At 41.0% G+C, this 20,366-nt stretch overlaps 3 protein-coding genes across 6 annotated transcripts in view; 1 reads left to right on the top strand and 2 right to left on the bottom strand.

Annotated features, from left to right (window-relative positions):
• syne1a (spectrin repeat containing, nuclear envelope 1a) overlaps nucleotides 1-2,044 on the top strand; it is a 130,622-nt gene extending 128,578 nt beyond the window's left edge. Inside the window, exon 147 of the mRNA XM_085431938.1 lies at nucleotides 554-2,044. Within this exon, the coding sequence (XP_085288064.1) occupies nucleotides 554-830 (277 nt within the window). The 3' untranslated portion in view covers nucleotides 831-2,044. The remainder of the gene's footprint in view (nucleotides 1-553) is intronic.
• Nucleotides 2,045-3,757: 1,713 nt separating this feature from the next.
• Nucleotides 3,758-17,791, bottom strand: esr1 (estrogen receptor 1). Of its 4 annotated transcripts, XM_085431933.1 has the most exons (12): nucleotides 17,728-17,791; nucleotides 12,750-13,175; nucleotides 11,678-11,886; nucleotides 10,749-10,865; nucleotides 10,097-10,284; nucleotides 9,852-10,005; nucleotides 8,314-8,452; nucleotides 7,185-7,318; nucleotides 5,769-5,952; nucleotides 5,253-5,591; nucleotides 4,453-4,476; nucleotides 4,345-4,382 (listed from the first exon to the last, which is right to left on the bottom strand). In XM_085431933.1, the coding sequence occupies exons 1-10, from the start codon at nucleotides 17,739-17,741 to the stop codon at nucleotides 5,255-5,257; spliced, it is 1,902 nt and encodes a 633-aa protein (XP_085288059.1). In that variant the 5' UTR covers nucleotides 17,742-17,791; the 3' UTR covers nucleotides 4,345-4,382; nucleotides 4,453-4,476; nucleotides 5,253-5,254. The 4 variants fall into 4 exon arrangements, with proteins under 4 accessions (XP_085288058.1, XP_085288059.1, XP_085288057.1 ...); XM_085431932.1 differs by having other exon boundaries at nucleotides 3,758-4,476; XM_085431931.1 differs by lacking the exons at nucleotides 4,345-4,382; nucleotides 4,453-4,476 and having other exon boundaries at nucleotides 5,169-5,591.
• On the bottom strand, nucleotides 16,327-20,078 carry dcph1 (damage control phosphatase 1). The gene is made up of 5 exons (XM_085431936.1): nucleotides 19,699-20,078; nucleotides 19,219-19,324; nucleotides 18,884-19,125; nucleotides 18,202-18,367; nucleotides 16,327-17,853 (listed from the first exon to the last, which is right to left on the bottom strand). The coding sequence occupies exons 1-5, from the start codon at nucleotides 19,755-19,757 to the stop codon at nucleotides 17,074-17,076; spliced, it is 1,353 nt and encodes a 450-aa protein (XP_085288062.1). The 5' UTR covers nucleotides 19,758-20,078; the 3' UTR covers nucleotides 16,327-17,073.
• Nucleotides 20,079-20,366: the final 288 nt, after the last annotated feature.

The following is a 20,366-nucleotide window of genomic DNA, read 5'->3' as shown; positions in this document are numbered from 1 at the left end:
CCCCCCAAAAAAGCAAAACACACACACACACACATACACACAGTGATACGGTGAGACGCAGTCCATTATCTGTGAATGCTGTCTTACACGTGCAAGTGAGTGCCTGTTTTGTGTGTTTGCAAATTTCTACATGAGTGTGACTCTTTTTGTATCCTTTCTTATTTTTCCGTTCAACATAATTTTGTTTTCATGCTCTAAATGTCAGATTTACAAACTATAAAATGTAAAAAACCAGTGAAAAATGCCCGCCACAGTTCCCCCGATGTCTTGTTTTCTCTAAAAGCCTTTCAGCTAGCAACTAAAAGCTAAAAATCGACACGAGTAGAGTGTTTGACAGATGAAAAGCTTAACGAGACAATTTCCTACCATTCAGATCCTTTCCAGGCATTTTAAATGAATCTGCAATATTATTCATTAATTCATAGTCTCATGAAGTCGGAGCATTTTTCACTATAAAGCAGTTTTAGCACAAATTAAAAAAAAAAAAAAAAACAACTAGTGATCTGAGCCCCACTCTCTGCAGTGTTTAATTTTTGTCTGGGTCTTCCTGCAGCCGGAGCAGATCACCAGGCGCCGCTGGCTGCGTTTCCTCCCGTTCTGACCTCTCAGACGTCACTTCATCAGCTTCCTCCTCCTCCTCAAAGGATAAGTCCTTCCTGCTGCGGGTCCTCAGGGCAGCGCTCCCCGTCCACTTGCTCCTCCTGCTCCTCATCGGCCTGGCCTGTCTGGTTCCCATGACGGAGGAGGACTACAGCTGCCACCACGCCAACAACTTCGCTCGCTCCTTCCATCCCATGCTGCGCTACACCAACGGACCTCCACCCATATGAGGAGCAGCTGATTTTTGTATTTATTTTTTTTAAATCTACCTACTGCTTTGCCAAGGACTCCACTGACTCATGTGAATGTTTCCTATTCACCCTGTGCCCTAAAGGAACAAACTCTTCCCCCTTGCTGGGGATGTATTATGAAGTATTTCAGAGGTGACATGAAGACTGCTGTCACAAAACATTGCACACCCACCCACTCACCTGAGTCACCTCAACCCTTTAAAAAAACAAACAAACAACAAAAACACTCTGGATACTCCCCCCCCCAGAAAAAAAAAAAGAGAAAAAATTCATGTCGTTTTAACTTAAATAAGTATTTTATTTTTAAGGTTTCTGGAGAAACCTGCGAAATCGTTGAAAAACAAAGCACTATTTATATACTGTATGTTGGGAGCCAAAGTCGACTGTGCATTTTTGTCCATTATATCAAGTGCTGCTACTATTTATTTAGTGTTCAATCTGTTACTAGATTGTTAGCATTGATTAAGCTGAAGCCCCACTGTGAGTGGGGGGGATATTGTAAATTTTAAGAGCAGGCCTGCCGTCAGAGTAGCAGATTATTTACAGCCTTGGGTCTGAAGAGATTAGTTTCAGACTCACGTTTGAACATCGACTGAGGAAAAAAAAGACCAAAACCGCACAGAATCAGGTCAGCAGAAGTATTTTTCCCCAGGATGACTCGTTTCAGAAGGACCTGCCTGTCAATTTGGAAATGAAGTCTAAAACCTGCACGTAAAGCACTGACACGAGCACTGTCTGAAGGTACTGCACTGATGCCCTCCAGCCAAGATGGCAGACTTCTTTCTCCAAAAGCCAAGGCTTGTACTTTTTTCTTTTTTTTTTTAAATTTTAGTATTTTATCAACTGGGACAAAAATGAAAAAAAAAAAAAGAGGATGAGCTCTCATTTGTATATCATTGTTTGAAATGCCTTTGAGTACAGGCAGTTATTTTTTTATCTTTCAGTTTGAGCATGCACTTGAAAGTCTCTCGCTTTTACGAAGGCCAAACAATCACTGGTAGTTTTAGTAGACGGCTGTGACATGAAATAGTGTGCTTTGTAATAACTGCGATTATTATTCTGCGGTGATGAGACATCTGAATCTGTTTAAAAAAAAATTAAATATGAAAATGGTTATTTATGTATGTACAGTTTGCTAATGCCAACTTCATGGAGAATACCCTCTTTGCAAGTAATAAAACATGAAATATTTACTTCTGTGGATTTTGATTTGGAGAAAATCGAGTCAGGAGAAAGGCGGTGATGAACAATGCTTGTTGTTTTTATTTGTATGCACAGTAAACAAACGACAGTCAAGGCAGGTTTGGCTGGATTTACACTTCCAAATCTGATGTTTTGATCCTGTGTGGAGGCTTTCCACACGTCTCTCAAATGACACAAATCTGCAGCTGCCTCTTTTTTTAATGCTTCTCCCGTGGCAACATAAATTATAATTGCCTGCAGTTTCCACTCATCACAGGTTGCAGGTAATTTCATGTTTGGGCTGGCAGCATTTTGCATTGAAAGCACGCAGAATAGCAGCCAGACTCGTATCTATCGCTACAGAAGCTGTGTTTTGATCCCAGATTCAGTTGCTTTATTTTTTTATTTTATTTTTTTTCTGGAGTCAGCTTGGCTCCTGTGTTAAAGTACTTATTTTTTGCATCAACAAACTAAAGGCTGGGTAAAAACATTTAATGTCCCCCAAATGCAACTGGATTAATAAAACAATTAGTTAAAAACGCAACTAGCAAACCATCAGTTGAGCAAAAGGTGTCAAATACGGACTCATCCCTGCTTCCCAAGTGTGACTGTGTGCAGTTAATCAGATGCCGTGTGACTGCAAACAAAATTAAGAGAAAGGTACACCTAGTGAGCAGAGTGCTGTGTGCATCGGCTTTATTAACGTAGAGAGAAAAAGAGGAAGGAAGGAAGCAGGCAGAGCCGGGGCCTCATACACTGAAACAGCCAATGATGGTGCAAACAAGAAGTCACTAAAACCTCGTTTGAAAAATCGTATCTCATTGTGTTTAAAAAAAAATGTGTTGACCTGAGTTCCAGGGCATCCAAGACATTTTTACACTAATCTACAGTGTACACAAGTATTATATATATTTTGCTTCCAAGGAGCCAAACCTCCTTGTAATTTCAGTTTTCTGACCTTTCTGAAGGTCTTTCGGTTTTTCTTTGGACATTGGTTCTTTCACACCATATTTTTTTCTTTAACACTAACCCATAAATCAATTAAGCATAAAAAAAGGCACCTAACTCAAGAGATGGACCAGTGCTGTGTCTAAACAGTACAGACAATTTAGCAAAGCAGCACTTTTAAACTCCCCTGAGCTTTGTTGCTAGCATCCTGTTGCAAAGATTTAATCATCATTTGTTCCCATTTCTTTTGCCAAATATATCAAAAATACCAAGAATACCACAGTTTGGCAGGCAGACAATAGTATTTTGGCAACAACAAGGTGATTCCGAAAGAGCTATTTCCCAAAAACGTATCCCAGCGTATCCCAACAGGGTTTGCAAAATTCCGGAAACTTAAAAGCTGGAGGACAAAAGAAGAAGTAATATTTCTGATTAGCAGATGAACAGTAAGGGAAAGTGAAGTCCTTCTGATAAAAGAGCTGATAAACCCAAACTTTAAACTTTTGGTTCAATTCATTTTAAATATGTGCAGAGAAGGTCAGGAGAGAGGAACAACAGAGAGTGTGAGTGGACGTTCTGTCAGGGTTTTGGGGCTGCATTTCAGCCAGTGGGGTTGGAGATCTTCTCAAAATTGAAGGAATTGTGAATGCACAAAAGTAGCATAAGGGATTGATACTATCTGGAAAGCGTCTCTCCCTGAGCCCGGACCTTAATTATCAAAACAGTGTGGGGTCGTCTTCATAGACAAGAGAACAAAAAGCAGCCAACATTCAAAGAAGAGTTTTGAATGTCCTTTAATGAGCCTAGAGAACTATTCCTGAAGACTACTTAAAGAAATCACAAGAAAGTTTGCCTAAGCCAGTTAAGGCTGCTTTAAAAAATAAACGTGGTTAGAGCAAATCTTGACTTTCAAGCTCATTACATCTGTACAAACGCTGTTTTTACCTTATATACTGTATTTTTATGCTTGTTTTCACAGGTTCCAACAAATCCCTGCATCTATTTCTCATTTTCCTAGAAAAATAAAAACAAACGAGGGTCGAATCAAGACTTTTGCACAGTGCAACCAATATGTAACGTATATTGGTATACTCTATGCAGTCCAAAATGTGCATTTAATCTGATGCAAGATTTTAAGCCTAAAACATTGAGTGGCATGTTGTAGCAAATTATTCAGAGGCTAAACAACCCCCAGGCTGACTGCACTGTTGCAGCTAATCTAAAGTTGGCAAGCTGGCTGTTAAATTTGTCCTCACTGTGTGTTGAAACCATTTCAGGCTGTTAGTCAGACCCAAAAACAGTTTGAATACGTGACCTCAGGAATTTGTAAGCCAACTAAAAGAGAAAAAAAATCTGATAAACTTCCTTTTAGGTGTTTCATTTCTTCAGCTGCATCAAATTCTGCAATTTAAACAGAAATTAGGTTGACGTATATTCATTTTGGAGACTTCCTTTTTAACACCGTTATTACCTGTTTCAGCGTGTAGTCTCTCTGCTAACCACACACGTGCACAGTGAACACGGACGGCCACATAAGAGAGTAAGGAAAAAGGATTTGACGTAGGTTAGCACAGAGAACAATCCTCCTGTACACAGACGTTACCCAACAAACAGCCAACTGATATTTAGGACTCGATCGCACAATTTCTGCCAACTTAAAATTCAACAGATACATCCTCTCCCACTCCTCACTTCAAAATTGCCATCACTAAAATATTTTTTCTCAGATATATCTGAGAGAAAATTGGGTGCGCTCACCCACATTACCTGATATCTATTTTTTAACAATACCGGCATCTAAGCACAACGAATTCCACGTTCATTTGAACTAGTTTTACCATCATTTCCTGCGTAATTCTTTCTCTTTTATTTCCTTTATATGAAAAAATAATGCCCATCAGCCTCTTAAATCACAGAGGAAGTGCACTTTGGTCGAGTCGAATAAACAGAAAGATTAGCTGCTCATTGTTTGAAATCACCGTAGCTAACAGAGCACCACATTAAACATCTGCTGTTTTGGAAATGATAAGCGGTACTGGAAAGCTGATTGAAAATCACAGGTATCATTAAAGGCAGTGTACAAGGCTGACAGCACTGAAATTCAGACTGCTGTGCAATTCCAATGAGAAGGTTCTCACTAAACAGCTATAAAAATCACCTCATTTATAAATATTCTCTCATGCAAACTCGACTATAACCACCATCTTTAATTCACCAACCCCTTTTTTTTTAAATTCTCTGCACAAACCATCCATAAAAATGACTTTAAACCTTCATAGGATGCGGGTGCAGTCGGAATGGGACCCCCTGTACTGCAGGACACCTGGACCTGTGGGCGCTCTGCTCAGGTTCTCACGCCTCGGGCTCTCGTGGTTGCCTTGAGGTCCTGAACTGGAACCAGCCGAGGAGGTGCCTTCATCATCGCCACCACCCCCGCCGCTGCTGCTGGTGCTGCTGGTGTTGGGAGAGTCTCTGTCACCCTGGGACCAGGACTGAGATGGTTTGACTGGGCGATGGATGCGTTGAGCATCCAGCATCTCCAGCAGCAGGTCATACAGAGGCACTTTGTTCTTACACTTCATGCTGTAGAGGTGCTCCATGCCTTTGTTGCTGCAGGGAGTGTAACCAAAGAGAGATGGTGACCTCACCTGCTTTCTAACACTGCATTCTGCAACCTAGAGTCTCTGTTAGATTTTACAATGTGTTTAAAACCTTCCTCACACTGTTACCGTCATCACATTAGGGCGACTGAAACTAGAAATTTTCTCACAGTGTTTTGAGTTCTACCTCATGTGCCTGATGTGGGAGAGCAGCAGGAGCAGCTGGGCCTGTCTTCTTGACTGGTGCTGAGCCGAGCACCCCAATTGGCTGATATGAAATATGAGCGCATCGGTAATGGTGTCCAGCATGTGTTGCACTGCCGCGCTGTCGTGAAGGGGCTCCATTGTGCCAGTGCAGAAAGAAAAGGCACCTAAGAGACCAAGACATCATCAGCTCACTGCCAACTTTCTGTCTAAAGCTCGTTTTTTCTCTTGAACTAATCTTTTCAAACATGTTTTTCTTGCAATATTCACAAAAAAACACAAAAGTTTAAATAAGGATGTCACTGTAAGCTTAAATGCCCCGTTTTAGAGGTTTCGTTTTTTCTACTGTTCATTCCGTATGATGTCATCAGTGAGACAAGATATTTCTGGTCATCTCAGGCACACAGCTTTGTTTGTCTTTATCTTACAATATAAAGCACCTTAAAAGGCAACTGTTGTTGTGATTTGGCTTGATATAAATAAAACTGAATTGAAAGATAATTGCTGTGTTACCACAAACAGATTGCATATCATCGCCGACTCAACCCCATTCGGTAGCAAACTGATAGCAGACTGACTGCGTGTTGTTGAGGTTTTATTGCCGCCTTAAAAGCGACACGTCAACATCTACGAGTGGTCCAGGATCTGGACCCCAACCATTTCAAAGCCGACAAAATCATGAGATCATTGCAAGCCGCCACAATAATTTTGGTTACTGTGCTGCAGTCTTCATCCGCTGTTTTCCCCAGTGTGCCTGCAGCATTAAAGGAAGGTGCGCTAAAACAGCTCGTTTCAGATCAAGGCGTGGCTCCTCTAGTTGAGTCCGAGAAGAAAATTATGGAGCTTCCTTAACAATACTCAGCTTTCTTACAATGAAGAAACGTCTAAATTTTTATTTGAAAAAGGATCTGATCCACATGCTTAAGATGACGCACGGCAATCTCAGTAATCTAAAGTTCATCCCGCTCCAGCAGCTGAGCCAGTAGTGTCATTTCACTGGTATTTCAGACTTCTCTTATAGAATACCTCAATCTCCGGGGCAAACACAGCCCTCTGTGCTGTCTCATGTTGTCATGGGAACAGCTATTGGTTATTGACGGTACAGATCTCTCCAGAACGCTCTGTTCGCCTAATCTGTCTGCGCAGCACTGAGAGCTTTACCTCTGTGGGTGTAGTTTGACACTGTTCAATATTTACTCTCAGGAGCAGATACACAAACCTTTGGTGTGGCGTTCTTGTGAACAAAACGGAGTGGATATTAGAAAATAAATAAATAAATGAACTAGGGAGCGGATCCTTTTATTTGTGAAGTGTCCTTCGATGTTTTCAGGTATCAGTTTGGTCTCTCTCTCTCTTTGAAATGCTTTCACAAGGAGGTCACGTTAACACGGTGTCTTACCAGAGTTTAGCAAAATGATAGCTTTGAGACAGACAAACTCCTCAGGTTTGAGCTTGAGCATCCGGAAGCGGGACACTGTGGCCAGCAGCATGTCGAAGATCTCGGCCATGCCCTCGACGCATGTGCCTTCAGTCCTGGACAGCAGAATGAATTAATGTGTCATGCAGGAAGAAAAACAATATCAAGATCACACAAGTTACCCAAAAAGTCACATTTTAACAAAAGCAGATCACCGCTTTAGTGCAGAAGGAGAAGAGCACCATCAAACTATCAAACAAGCAACCAGATAAACAACTAATGGACTGAATGGCTGCAAGGCTCCATTTGTCCACACAGTTGAAAGGTGATGGAAAGATGGATAATGTGGCTGGAGTGCAAGTTAAAGTTGGATGGCACAGAGCTGAGGGAATTTGCCAACCCTGGTCCAACAGCATTTTAGTCATCAAGTCCAATTGGAGAGGACACTCATACAGGGACCAGGTTTTAGAGATCATACTCTCTAATACACTTTTGAATCAAATGGGACCATCAGGCACATCAGAGGGTAAAAGCTCTGTCTGCCCGCAGGTCTCCCTCATCCCTCATCCCTCGATCTGTCTCTGCCTCTCTCTTTTTCTCTGAGGTAGATACTGTGCTTTGGCCAGCTTGTTTACTCTTAACATGGCGGGAAATGGAGGGAACAGGCTGTGCCTGCAAAGCAGAAAACAGCCGTGTCTCCCCCGTATCTCTATTTTCTCGTCCTCTCTGTTCATCATTTAGCTCTATCTCTCTCTCACTGTCATCTCTCACTCCATCTTTCTTCATTTTCCATCATTCCTTGTATTGAGGGTTTGATTAAATCTCTTTCCTGGCTGCAAGCTCAGCACTGTAATGATGACGGGGTATTTCAGGTAGGAAAGAGGCTGCTCTCCTCTCCATGGGGAACATGTAATTAGTCTTTCACCGTGTGACAGACATGTTGGGATGGCACAATGCCTGGCAAAGTGTGAAATGGAAAATTTACAATGCTGATGTATCACCCTTAAGATGTGTCTGAGATAGAGAAAGAAAGAGAAATAGGTTGGAATAGCAGGGACAGCGAGATGAGAAAGGATACCAAGGTGAAAATTAGGGAAGTATCCCTCGCTACCTGTCCAGGATGAGGTCCTGTGCGAAGATGAGTTTGCCAGGACAGTGGATGGACCTCCAAATGAGCCCGATCATCAACACCTCCAGCCACGAGCTCTCCAGCAGCAGCACCTGATCGTGAAGAGACAGCTGCAGAAAACCTAGAAACACAAAATACAAAGCACGTCGTGATGATAATTTTTGATGCCATGCAGGCAATCTCAACCACACCCAGCAGATTTAACAATTCTGAGCATTTGAAGCATCCGTCCTGAAACAAAATAAGGCCTTTAGCCAGAAGACTCACAGATAAAAGCAAAATAAAAATCTTCACTACAAATATTAGCCATTAGTAGTTTCAGCCATTATTCTGTACTCAGAAATTAAAAACAAAAAAAGTAGATAAGTCTACTCAGAATATCTGTGCTTTTTAACCAGGACAAGTAATAGAATATTAATGTCTCCTGCTCACCTTCAACCCACTCAAAAATGACTAAAACATCCACACTCTTGTTTTAAGCCAGAGAAAATCTACTTGAATATATCATCTGCAATCTCTGCTCACAAAAGAAGCTTTATTGCTGGCAATCAGCTGGGTTAAATTCATATATAATTACAGCCAATCTCCCCCATTGTGCCCCCTGTACAATGTTTGGAACCTCTTGCAATTAAAGTTGGGTATCTTTGGGCTTTTAGTGACACACAAGGTTGTAATGCCTCAAAATCTGGGTTTTAAACCTCCCTGCCAGGTTTGTGTGTGTGTGAGAGCACATGTAAAAAGGGTGATGTGTCTTATACTGCATTTAGGCTCTATGGGGTGCCTGCAGATTGACCAAACAATCCTCTCAAAGGTGATGACTGTAACTACTATTTCTGTAATGGCTCTGTATTTGTGTGGGGGGCTTATGTGTACTTTTACTACAGAGGTCTCCCATCTCTTCGCTGTTTCCTAAGAAGTCAAATTGACAACAACACACACACGACTGCAACTTCACACATTACGTCTGTGCACGATTAAGGGATTTTTTTCCAAGATTTTTTATTAGATGTCACGATGCTCCAAAGAAATGGCGCACATAATTTGCATGTGACCTCACATTTATGCACATGTTGTAGACTGATGTGCTATAACTATTTAACAATAAACAATAGGATACTGTAGCACTTGCATGATTACTGGAAACATTTTATTAAAATAGATCGTAAAGGCATCACTTTGCCATACACATACAACTAAACCTGATCATTTTATGTGTGGTCATTTGTCATTTTGTGATGTAAGCCACAGTTTCAGGGCCTGTTAGACATTTAATCTATAAATTATTACAGTGCTGTAATATTTTTTCTTCGTCTTACAGAGAGGATTTTTGTTGATGAACATCACCAGATCCTTGGAATATCCTAAAGAGTCAAAGAAGACTTCAGGCTAAGATGTATCTGGTAAACTAACACAGCCATTCTATGAACACCCTCTGGATACTGTCTATTGCTGCTCTTGTCTTAATGTTTAATTGTTGCTTCTTTAAATTCTTCTTTGCTATACTTTAGATTAATTCCTACCTGGAAGCTTCTTGGCCCATGCGATCATGTGAACCAGCTCCTTGTCGGCCATGCTGGTGAGTAGGGTCATCATGGTGACCTCCGTGTAGGGTTGGTTCATCTTCTGACGAGAGCACAGGGTTGGAGGCTCAGCACCCTGGAGCAGGAGGAGCACCTGGATGACAATCAAAATTTCCCCCTAAATCAATAAAACCTGATAGTGGACTTTCATAAAAACCTGCTGTAGATGCTCACTATTTCCTCACCTGATCAGGAGGTATGCTATTTAAAGAGGATCTTCCTCCTCCACCACTTGTACTGCTGCTGCTCGTTGCATGCTTCCTTCCATCATGAGGGGGCGCCTTTGTGTGTGGCAGGTCTTTGGCTGGTTTGTCTCTGTCGCAGGCCCGTCGTTTTTCACGCCGCAAAACACGTCCGCGGTCCTTACGCATACCTTGAGGACAGACCAAGGATGAAATAACATCATGATACAAAAAAAGAGGGAAAAAACAAACAAGTAGTCACGGGTGTGTAGATAAATCACTTCACTCTTTCCCCCACATTGTTCAAAAATAACTTCATGTTTTGCCACGTCTTACCACAGATGCGCAGATTCTTTTGGACTACTGAGTGATTCAGGAAGTATGAAAACAAAAATGTGACTGAGCAGTTGTACTCCTTAAGAGGAAATCTCTTCAAGGTCATGTTAAAGTTAGTCTCAAGCTTATCTGGATCCAACAGCAGCCTCATGTTTGTGCCAAGTTTTTCCACAGCAAGACAATCAGTTTTTAAATTTATAAAGAAGAGTGTAATTTTTGTTAAAAAAAAATTATTAATAGAATTTCTTTACACGATTTTACAAAAAATTAAAACGTGCAAAAGGTGGAGAATCTTTCTTCTGCTGGTGTTCACCCTCACCTCCTTTCATCATGCCCACTTCGTAGCACTTCCTAAGACGGCAAGCCTGGCAGCTCTTCCTCCGATTCTTGTCAATGGTGCACTGATTTGTCGCTGGGCACATATAGTCATTGTGACCTGAGATGAAAGAAAATCTATTACTTTCAGCTACCCACTTCAGTGTGCAGTTCAGATTTAGGTTATTTAGTAGCCAGGTGCACTCTATTCCCCATTCTAAATGAATCTGAGATGGAGCAAATTAAAACGTGGCATCTTGGCTTTGTCATTGCCATGGAGACAATTGGTTTCTTCTTGAGCGCTCTTTCATTGCACGACTTTGCATCAATGCACAAACCGCATCAAATCATAAACATGACGCAGACACCAAGCACACTGAGTTTTGGTTTGCACACATAGGGGCAACAGCACAAAGAGTTTGGAAAACAGTTGATGTCTCACAAATGAAAATAAATAAATGGACTGAAACCTAAATTGTCTCTCAGTTTCACAATGTCCACTTTCTGACATGCGTCCTCCCTCCGTCTCCTCCTTTAACCCAACAGTATTCAACTCCAATTAGGCTGCTTATTTTTCTGTAAACATTACAGGTCGTTCACTTCTGTAAAATGAGCCAACAACATCCAAACTTCCTGTCAGGAATGTTCTTTAGATTTCCCCATGTCATAAATTAACCCATATTTAATGTCTTTGGCTGAAGGACAGGACACTATGTCTTTTCTGCTTGATAGCACTCAAAGTTAAGAAGCCAATTACTTTAGTGCACTGTGTTCTTCAATACTGTTATTTTCTATGACAGACACAATAAAGCCCATGATTTAGACAGTTTCCTAATTTAATCAACTGTAGTTGATCTGTAGTGTTTCACAAAATATAGCGCAATCCTTTTATATCTACTGATGACAAACAGATAAAGCAGACAGACTACCTACCCTGGATGCTCCTCTTGAAGAAGGCCTTGCAGCCCTCACAAGACCACACCCCATAGTGGTATCCAGACGCGTAGTCACTGCACACAGCGCAGAAACGCGTCTCTTTGGTCATTTCAAACCCCCCAGCTCCAGCTCCCAACTCGCCCACGCCGTATGCCTCATCACGGGTACCACACTGGTCGTCTCTGGGAACCGGCTGATGGCTGGACCTGCAACACGCCATGAATTTTAATTTGGTAATTTCTTTTGTTTTCATAAAGATAAAGCTCAGTTGCAGAGTTAATCAAATAATACATCTGGATATTTTTGCCAAAAAATGGAACATTTTCTTTTCCCTGAAAATGTTAGGCAAGTCATTTAGTGATTAATCAAATCTTATCAGAACGACTTTAATACGACAGCAGCTGACAGGAGGAGCGGAGTTTTATTTTTCACCTGAGGCAGGAAACAAACTGTGTGTGTGCGTCTGTTGTTCTTACGTATTGTTCCCTTTTCAAGGTCCTTAACAAAGTCCTTAATCTCTGGAATTAGAGACCAGGACAAAGCTTGATCCTTTCCTCAGAGATAATAGTTATGTTTTGTATAAAGCAAGAGAATAAAAACAATGTGGTTATATAATTGTTCTGTTATAACGGCATTTACAGGACCCAACTGAATGTCACTGCCATAATTCACTAATTACAAATTCTGAATTTAGTTTTCCAGTAATATTTTGTTCTACTGTCCCCTGGTAGAACACACCAATTAAATAAATAAATGCCAGAAAACACCGGGCTTAATTCCTTTCTTTATGGTATAGTCACCTAAAATTTATAATGAAGACATGATAGAGGCAGCTACAGCTGTCGCAATGAAGCAGCATACCTGATGAACTGGTTTTGACTGTACTTATCATGTTACGCTTGCATAATCACCAAACTTTTGCACAAACACAACTGCCAAACAATCAAAACCAAGCCCTGGATGTGCCATTGCCAGACAAATAATTAAATGTGTCAGAAGGGGGTAATAATTCCATTCACTTTTTTCCTGTCACTTTTCTCCACCAGAAAAAAAAACTGCATTTCCTCACCTGTAGACGGGTGTTGAAGTGGTTTCCAGATAGTGGTGGCTGGGCGGGTGCATAAAGGGGCTCAGCCGTGGGCTGGAGGGCACAAACACAAGTGGACTGGTTGTCCCACTGCCCAGGGACTGAAGACTGCCATCGGACGGTGGTCCGTGAGCGTCCAGAGGAGCCGAGTAGCAGCCAGTGGTGGAGTGGCTGTAAAGAGGAGTCGGGGCAGGGGTGGGGGCGGCATAGTCATAAGACCCTTCCAGGAAGTCCACAGTGGCTACCCCTCCAGACCCCCGGCTCTCTTCGGGGTACATGTCGTAGAGGGGGGCACGCAGCGATGGCGAGACGCGAGTTGGAGAGTGGGGCTCCAGCTCTGAGGAGGCTGGGCTGTCCCTGGGTCTGAGTACTGGTCCGCACGGCTGTCTGCTCTGCGCTGGGCTCTGCCTGAGCAACATCACAGCACAACAGCAGTGATAAGCAACATGATTTAGACTGGCTCTCCCATTTGTTGGGAGGGGGAGTGGAGAGGAGTGTTGCTCTCCCTCTCTTTATTTTTTCCCCCTCACTTGCTCTCTGGGTCTCTTCTCTCCAACAAAGCTTGTCAGACAACTTGAAAGCTCCACTGTTATTCAGCTTTTTTGTGTCTGCCTTCAGCTTCTGGTCACTAAGCTCCAAAAGAACAAAATAAAAAGAGTTTTAAACAACTCTTCCTGTATTTTATTTATTTTTTGTCAGCAAAGCACCTCCTTCTTTTCTAATACATCTTCACCAAAGTGTGAGAGGGAGAAAGGCTGGTGGGACAGAGGGAGAAAAAATAGTCATTCACAAACAACTCGTGTCTTCTCATGCGTGCCACAGTTCCCACTCGTCATTTGTGTAATATGGAAGAATTGTCACTGGTTGCACCTGTTTTGCTGAGAAAAGTTGACTGCTTATTCATTATTTGCTCAGCCGATAGCAGCACAGGACAGATGTGATGTACTGCCAGTCTATTTGCAGTGAGATTTAAAGAAATCACTGTGGACAGTTTACAACAACAACAGCAGAGGCTGAAAGAAAACCACAATCTACCATTACTACTACTATACTACTACTCACCACTTACAAACGAAGCATCCTCCTATGTCCCGTACAATGTACTGGCTCTGCTTGCCTCACAGGCATTTAGTTGAGCTCATTGAACACAATGGGAACAGTGGAAAGGTTTGAAAAAAAGGATAAACAAATTAAAGATACAGCCAAATCGATAACCGTGGTGCGTTTAAGTGCCAGGTCACCATAACACAGCAAACAAAGCAGGAGGTCAAATCTCTTTCTGACAGCGAGTAATTACACAATCAATCCCCAATGAAGAGATTGATAATCATTTTTATGCTTCACATTTATTTCTTCTCGTTAAAAATTGCAATAAATCTGAGAGAAATTTTAAAAGATACCTTCTGAGTCACATTCCATTAAGGGAAGGTTGATATAAGTTACAGATCCACAGCATGGACCAGTTAATCATCACTTTATCCGTTCAAATCACAGGCGAAGCAGAACACTATGTGTACAAAAACAAAGCCAAGGGACCGACCAACCACTGTTGATAAAAATCAAATGTAAACAGCGGTTTTCTACAAACTGTTTAACAATCCAAAAAAAGAGATATGTGAAAACTTGAGGGTTATATGGCAGAGGGATCTGGGTTGTGCAATTTCTAAAGAAGACTGGCGCAGAATTTTGTCATTCTCTGATAAATATATAAGAGAGGCCAGGGGTAAATTTACTCAGTATAAATTAATACACAGATGGTACTTCACTCCATCCAAACTTTATAGAATGGGAATTAGTCCCAGTAATGTATGCTGGAAATGTAGATCAGATCCAGGGACATTTATGCATGCTATTTGGGAATGTGGGAAAGTTTATCCCTTTTGGCAAAAAGTATTGGACAAAATAGGAAGGTGGATTGGTTTGATGATACCCCTGTCACCAAGACTGTGCTTATTAGGGGATCGGTCAGTATTACCTGGGGTTTCAAAATATGACTTTGTGGTTATAAAGGTGGGGGTTATCGCAGCGGCTCGAGTTATTCTCAGTGTATGGAAGGAACCGTCTCCTCCAGAATATAATAGGTGGAAAGAAACTATACTGAAAATGGTGTCGTATGAAAAACTCTTGGCTAGGATTAATGATGATAGGGAGGGTTTTGACAAATCGTGGGGACGTGTTTTTGGCTGAGATGGTTGGAACTTATTTGGTCAGGGCAATTATCTTTAGTCATGTTGTACGCTTGCTGCACTGTTTGTTTGTGTAGGCACTCAGTAAGGGAATGACTTAAAGATTTGAGTTAACTGATTTGGGTTTTGTTTTTTTTTGTTTGTTTGGTTTTTTTTTGTTTTTTTTATTATATTTTATTTTGGGGGTTTTTCTGTTGTTGTTTGTTGGTTGTTTTGTTTGTTTTAGTGTTGTGAAATGTTAAAAACAAATAAAGACTTCAATTATAAAAAATAAAAAAAATCAAATGTAAAAAATAACTGTTTACAGATTTCGGAGTCAATGACAGAAAGACGCACAAAAATTATTTGGGCCATTTGAATTCACGTCTTCTTGCTACTCAAGTGAGACAAGTTGTAATTTATGTGAGAAATTTATAAAGTCAAACATGTTCTCATGCAATAATTAATGGCTACCACCAAGTGGGGGAGAAAACTTGACACGGAGCCCTAATTTTCCTTTCTCTGTGGTACATCTTTCTTGTGTAAACAGCCCAATTTTCAGGACATGTCAGGTCAAGTGGAAAACAAGTGGCCCTGATGATTTTTTCTATTTTCCCTAGAGTAAAATGAAGACATTGTTACACCAGGGGAAAAGAAAATGAAGGGTGAGAAATGAAACAGCTAAATCACCTAAATGATTCAAGATAAGATGCTTCCTGCAGTAATAAGGCCTCATTTTCATAAGGTACCACATTCACAAAGCATCAGAGCAGCCTAAATTATGCCAGTGTTGTTACAGCTCATTCTGAATTGTAATGCACATACTGCAGCATTTCCAGCTGTTTTGTTGGCCATTTTTCTTGGTCCAACCCGACCTGAGTAAATGAAAGGTCATCAGGAAAACACTCTTATAAATACAGACTAAAGTCACAACCCTGGTGAACCGACTACCTTATAAGAGATTGTGTGTTTACAAATGTATTTGTTCATTGTTTTAACATTAAGGTTAACTGGGTCTTTATATTTTGCTGTGTATACATGTAAATTAAACTCTCCTGTTACACTGTTACATGCAAGACCAAAAATACAGGTCAAATTTAAGATCAAATCACAACAGCAGTCACCTCAAGGTGCTTCACACTGTAAGGTAAAGGACCCTATAATAATGGTAAAGTCCTTACAATAATGTAGAGTTTAGGCAGCTACTCTGCACTGTGTTGGCACGTGGTATTCAAGAAGGTTACAGTGGAGGAATTATATCCTTAAATTTAGTTATAGCACTTTCAGAAATGCATTCATTTTAATATGGACAAATTTACAAAATAGCTATTAGTATACAAAAAAAAACAAAAAACATTTTTCTTGCTTGTAAAGTACGACAAAAGGAAAAAGAGCAGAGTCATAGTAGTGATTTATTAAATCAAAACAAATGATCAAAATAACATTTTCACCCAGCAGCACTATGGGATCCAGTTAACATCACCTGTTGATTACTAAAAGTGACAAACGACATGACAATGTGCAAAGAGACATCCACTTTTATCTATGGAGATAGAGGTCCAGGTTCCCATTTTAAGCAAAACAAGCACATGCCACTTATTGTTACACTGCTCCAACAACAATGTAATTTTCAAAAAATGTTATGATCTGCTTTTGGTGAACTTAACTCGCTGTAATCACACGGAGTAAAACAACCTGAGCTGAATAAAAAAAAAAGATAAAAAAAAGAAAGAAAAACAACAACAACAACAACAACAAAAAAACCCAAACAAACTATAAGTTAGATTTACATCATTCTCACAACTGCATGCAAAACTGTTTCTGCTATAGAATTCATACTCAATTTTTTCTCAGTAATTGCTCACAGCATTAACCTGTAAACAGTATGACTAAATTCATGGTTTACTACACATGTAGGATAAAATGTAGGAGGTGAAATTTTGATATGAGATGGCTTTTTATGAAATTATTACTGAGTATTAATTATTGTGCGCGTTTCTGAATCAAACTTGATGAAGTGCTAGTAAACAACATTTAACAATTCCCCTAACTTAAGTGTCTAGTGGTTTAAAGGTATCGCCTGCTTATGAAGCTTCTTTTTAAACCCATGTCATCAAAGTGAGTTCCTGATTTGAACCTTACTATTCTGACTTTGGATTGTGGAACTGAATCACAGCGTACTTGCCGCTAGTCATCCAGCTTGGATCTTGGGAGGTAAGCTTCTCCCCTTGTCCCGGTTGCAGACCAACCTGAATGTTGGCCTTGAGAGTCCTCAGGCTGCACAGCGTTGCAGGCCCAAAGCCTCGCAGTGCAGTTTCAAAGCTTACTGTGTGCTCCCAGTCCCTGTCTCCAGTCAGCTTCCTGTAGTTGAGATCGCCTTTAAACAGCACCAGGTCTGCTCCCTGCAGGGTTGTATACAGGTCAGGAGCATCGGCTGCCATGTCGCAGAACTCATGGGGCTGTGTCCAGAAAGGATGATCATGATAGCACCACATTCCCTCTTTCAAGTACCTCTGCCACTGAACACCACATTTGGAAACCCACTTGTGATTGGTTGCCATGGCCTGTCGAATGGTCCACTGAAAATCTTTAGCTGTGACGTCAGAGACAAACCACGGGATGGATTTGCCATGAAAATGAATCTGACGTGCAAGGCCAGAGGAAACCAGGAAGTCGGCTAAGACCAAGTCAGTGACCAACTCGAAGCCAGCATTGTCTAGAACAATGTCCACTCTGTCTGCATTGTTTTTCCCTGACTCCCTTGGCCTCTGCGCAGAAATAAGAGCTGACCATACCCTTTTGGTGTCATCCACCAGGATGAAGGGCAGGAGGCTGTAGAGGGAATCTAGTGGACTGGTCTTCTGGGAGTTCTCTTGGCCAGCAGATATTGACAGATCACACTTGTTTCCCCACAGAGATACCTTAAAAGAGTCACAAAATGTATTCAATAAATAGTAACTGAATACTGTAAAACATAAAATCTCCAAGAACTAATGCACCACATTTATTGCAGTTATGAAGGTCTAATCCCACTGGTATTAGTGGGTTCATTTTAAATTAGGCTACCAATCACAACAAGGATTCACAAGAGGACCATTCATCTCAGGTGTAGCCAGAATCACTCACTTTTAAATACTAAAAAGCAAAGTTTTAAATAAATAAATAAATAATTTAAATAAATACAAATGGAAAATTGAAAAAAAAGAATAGTAACTTACATACTGAGAATCTTGTAAATGTATAGCTTTAAGGACATAAATTGAACTGACCTGCATTAGTTTGCTGAAATGCTCAAACAGCGGATTCTTAGACAGCTCGTCTATGTTGTTCTTGATGCCCTCCAAGTACGTACACAAGGACATCACAGCCTGTGAAGACTCAGTAAAGCTCTGAGTCTTTCCCTCATTAAAGACATCAAAGTCACTGATGGGAGGACTGAAATAAAAGAAGAAATAAAATCATAACAGAAATCATAACAAAAACTAAACAAACACAATCTAAAAAGAAATGAGAAGGGGAATTGGAGAGCATATCCTCTGCCAAAGATAGAGCTCAGATTTTCAAAGCAACTGATCTGGATTTACACAACAACTAAGTGGATGCTTCCTTGTCTTCTATTGTACCTTTGCATAAAGTTTCATGAAATTCAGTTGTGTTAATTTTTGTCTAACCTGGCTAACAAACAAAGAGATAAATACAAGCCTTGGCAGAGGAACATATTTACTGAAGGTCCACCGGTTGTGAAACTCAAGGTTGATGTTGATGGTCAAAATCATTTATCCACTAACCAATGCCACTGTGTTTTTGTTTTTCTATGCACCACTATATCAGTCAGTACCAAGGTTTTGTCAGTATATAAAAGTATCCCTCAGTAATATACTAAAAGTTATTACAAAATTCCAGGGTTTACATCTACAGTAGCTTCCATTGTAACATATAAATGCTTCTCACTTGAGCAAGAGCGCCTCGTGTATCCTACGGTACATGTAGCACTCCACGTAAAGCCAGGGAGACTTGAACCAGCTGACAGGCTCCTGGTCACCTTGCAGTCTCTGCTGCCTCTCTAGGTATTGGTTCCAGGAATCTGTGTCCGGTAGGCCGTCTGTCAGTGCTAGCACTGGCTTGTCAGTTTGCAGCTCATTCCTCAGCTTAGATAGCAGAGATATAGCTTGCTTCTCTGCCTGGATACCCACCTGGTTGAAAATAAAGGGGAAGCACCGGCAAAATCCAACGCAAGTCTTAACGTGAACCTCATAACTGCCTCAATTGAATGAACGTGGTCTTACCTCTCCGTATTCCTCAAAAAACTTGTTTTTATTGCGATGAATTGTGTCAACAACTTTGGTCAGGATGGTGGGTAGTCTGTCTCTAACGGTCAAATAAGCAAATGACCTGCAGAGAAAACATATAACCAAGAATATCTCCCTTTTATACTGCAGCACTGATTTGCAAGTTAACTAGCTAATAAGCCATCTGTAAGCTTAGCTTTTTCTTTGTGGAATACAAAAAGTATACTCCCTGGAGTGATATTACCTTCGCATGCTTATCTTTGTTTACCCATAAAATTTCTGGTTTGACCTAAACAACGTCCTGTGCTTGAATATCTACACACCATCACTGCCAACTTACAGCTAGCAGGAAGCTAATGCTATTGCTAGTCTGGACTCTACCGTCCCAACGTTACGAGACCATTTTCATAAGGAAACATAAATCCCCAGGTTATTAAAAATTCTGCGATAAAGTCAAGTAATCAGCTGTCAACCTACCCAACCACTCTGGCAGACAATGAAGGGGGAACTCCGTGCATAGTTTGATCCGTCGCCATGATGTTAGCAGGGGTTCAAATTCAAACTTTATCAATAAAAGCACTGGGACAGCAATAAAGTTTCTTGAATAGCTAGGAGGTTAAAGGTGACGTCTGCTTTTCTGCAGAAGTCACGTGTTGAGATAGGTTGCCCCAGGGTTCACTTCTTATTTTTGCTAAGAATATTTTTACATTTGTAAAAAATACATTTCTTCCCACTTGCGCTTTGTGCTTTTAGTGAGGGACACGATACTACCATCTAACGGTTAACACGTAAACTACAGTGCTGACAACCTGTCAAACTGTTACCGAGACTGCATTTTCAAGTCGTATCAACTGTTTCAGCAATACATATTACCTTAAATATCAAAGGTCTCAAAGCTGGTGTTATCTCAGGTGGCTCTAAGGTTGGTACGCCTGCCGCGTTGCATTGAGCTGCTGAGGTAGCACGCTGAGCATCACTTGTTGTCCAGGGAAACTATTGTCATGGAGACATTCATTCATCCTATTAGAAAAGGCCAAAGGGTTTCTGGCGGCAAAAGGGGAGGAGAAGTGGGCGGGGTTGGGTACTGCGGTTTCCATTGACTTCCTGTTTCTGACCCTTGTCAAATGTGGAAGAATAACAATGCA

The sequence above is a fragment of the Copadichromis virginalis genome, linkage group LG15 (assembly GCF_057382275.1).
Source record: "Copadichromis virginalis isolate Kocher_CV1m ecotype Utaka linkage group LG15, C_Virginalis_male_GT1.1, whole genome shotgun sequence".
Lineage (NCBI taxonomy): Eukaryota > Metazoa > Chordata > Actinopteri > Cichliformes > Cichlidae > Copadichromis > Copadichromis virginalis.
This window is presented reverse-complemented; position numbering and strand designations above follow the sequence as displayed.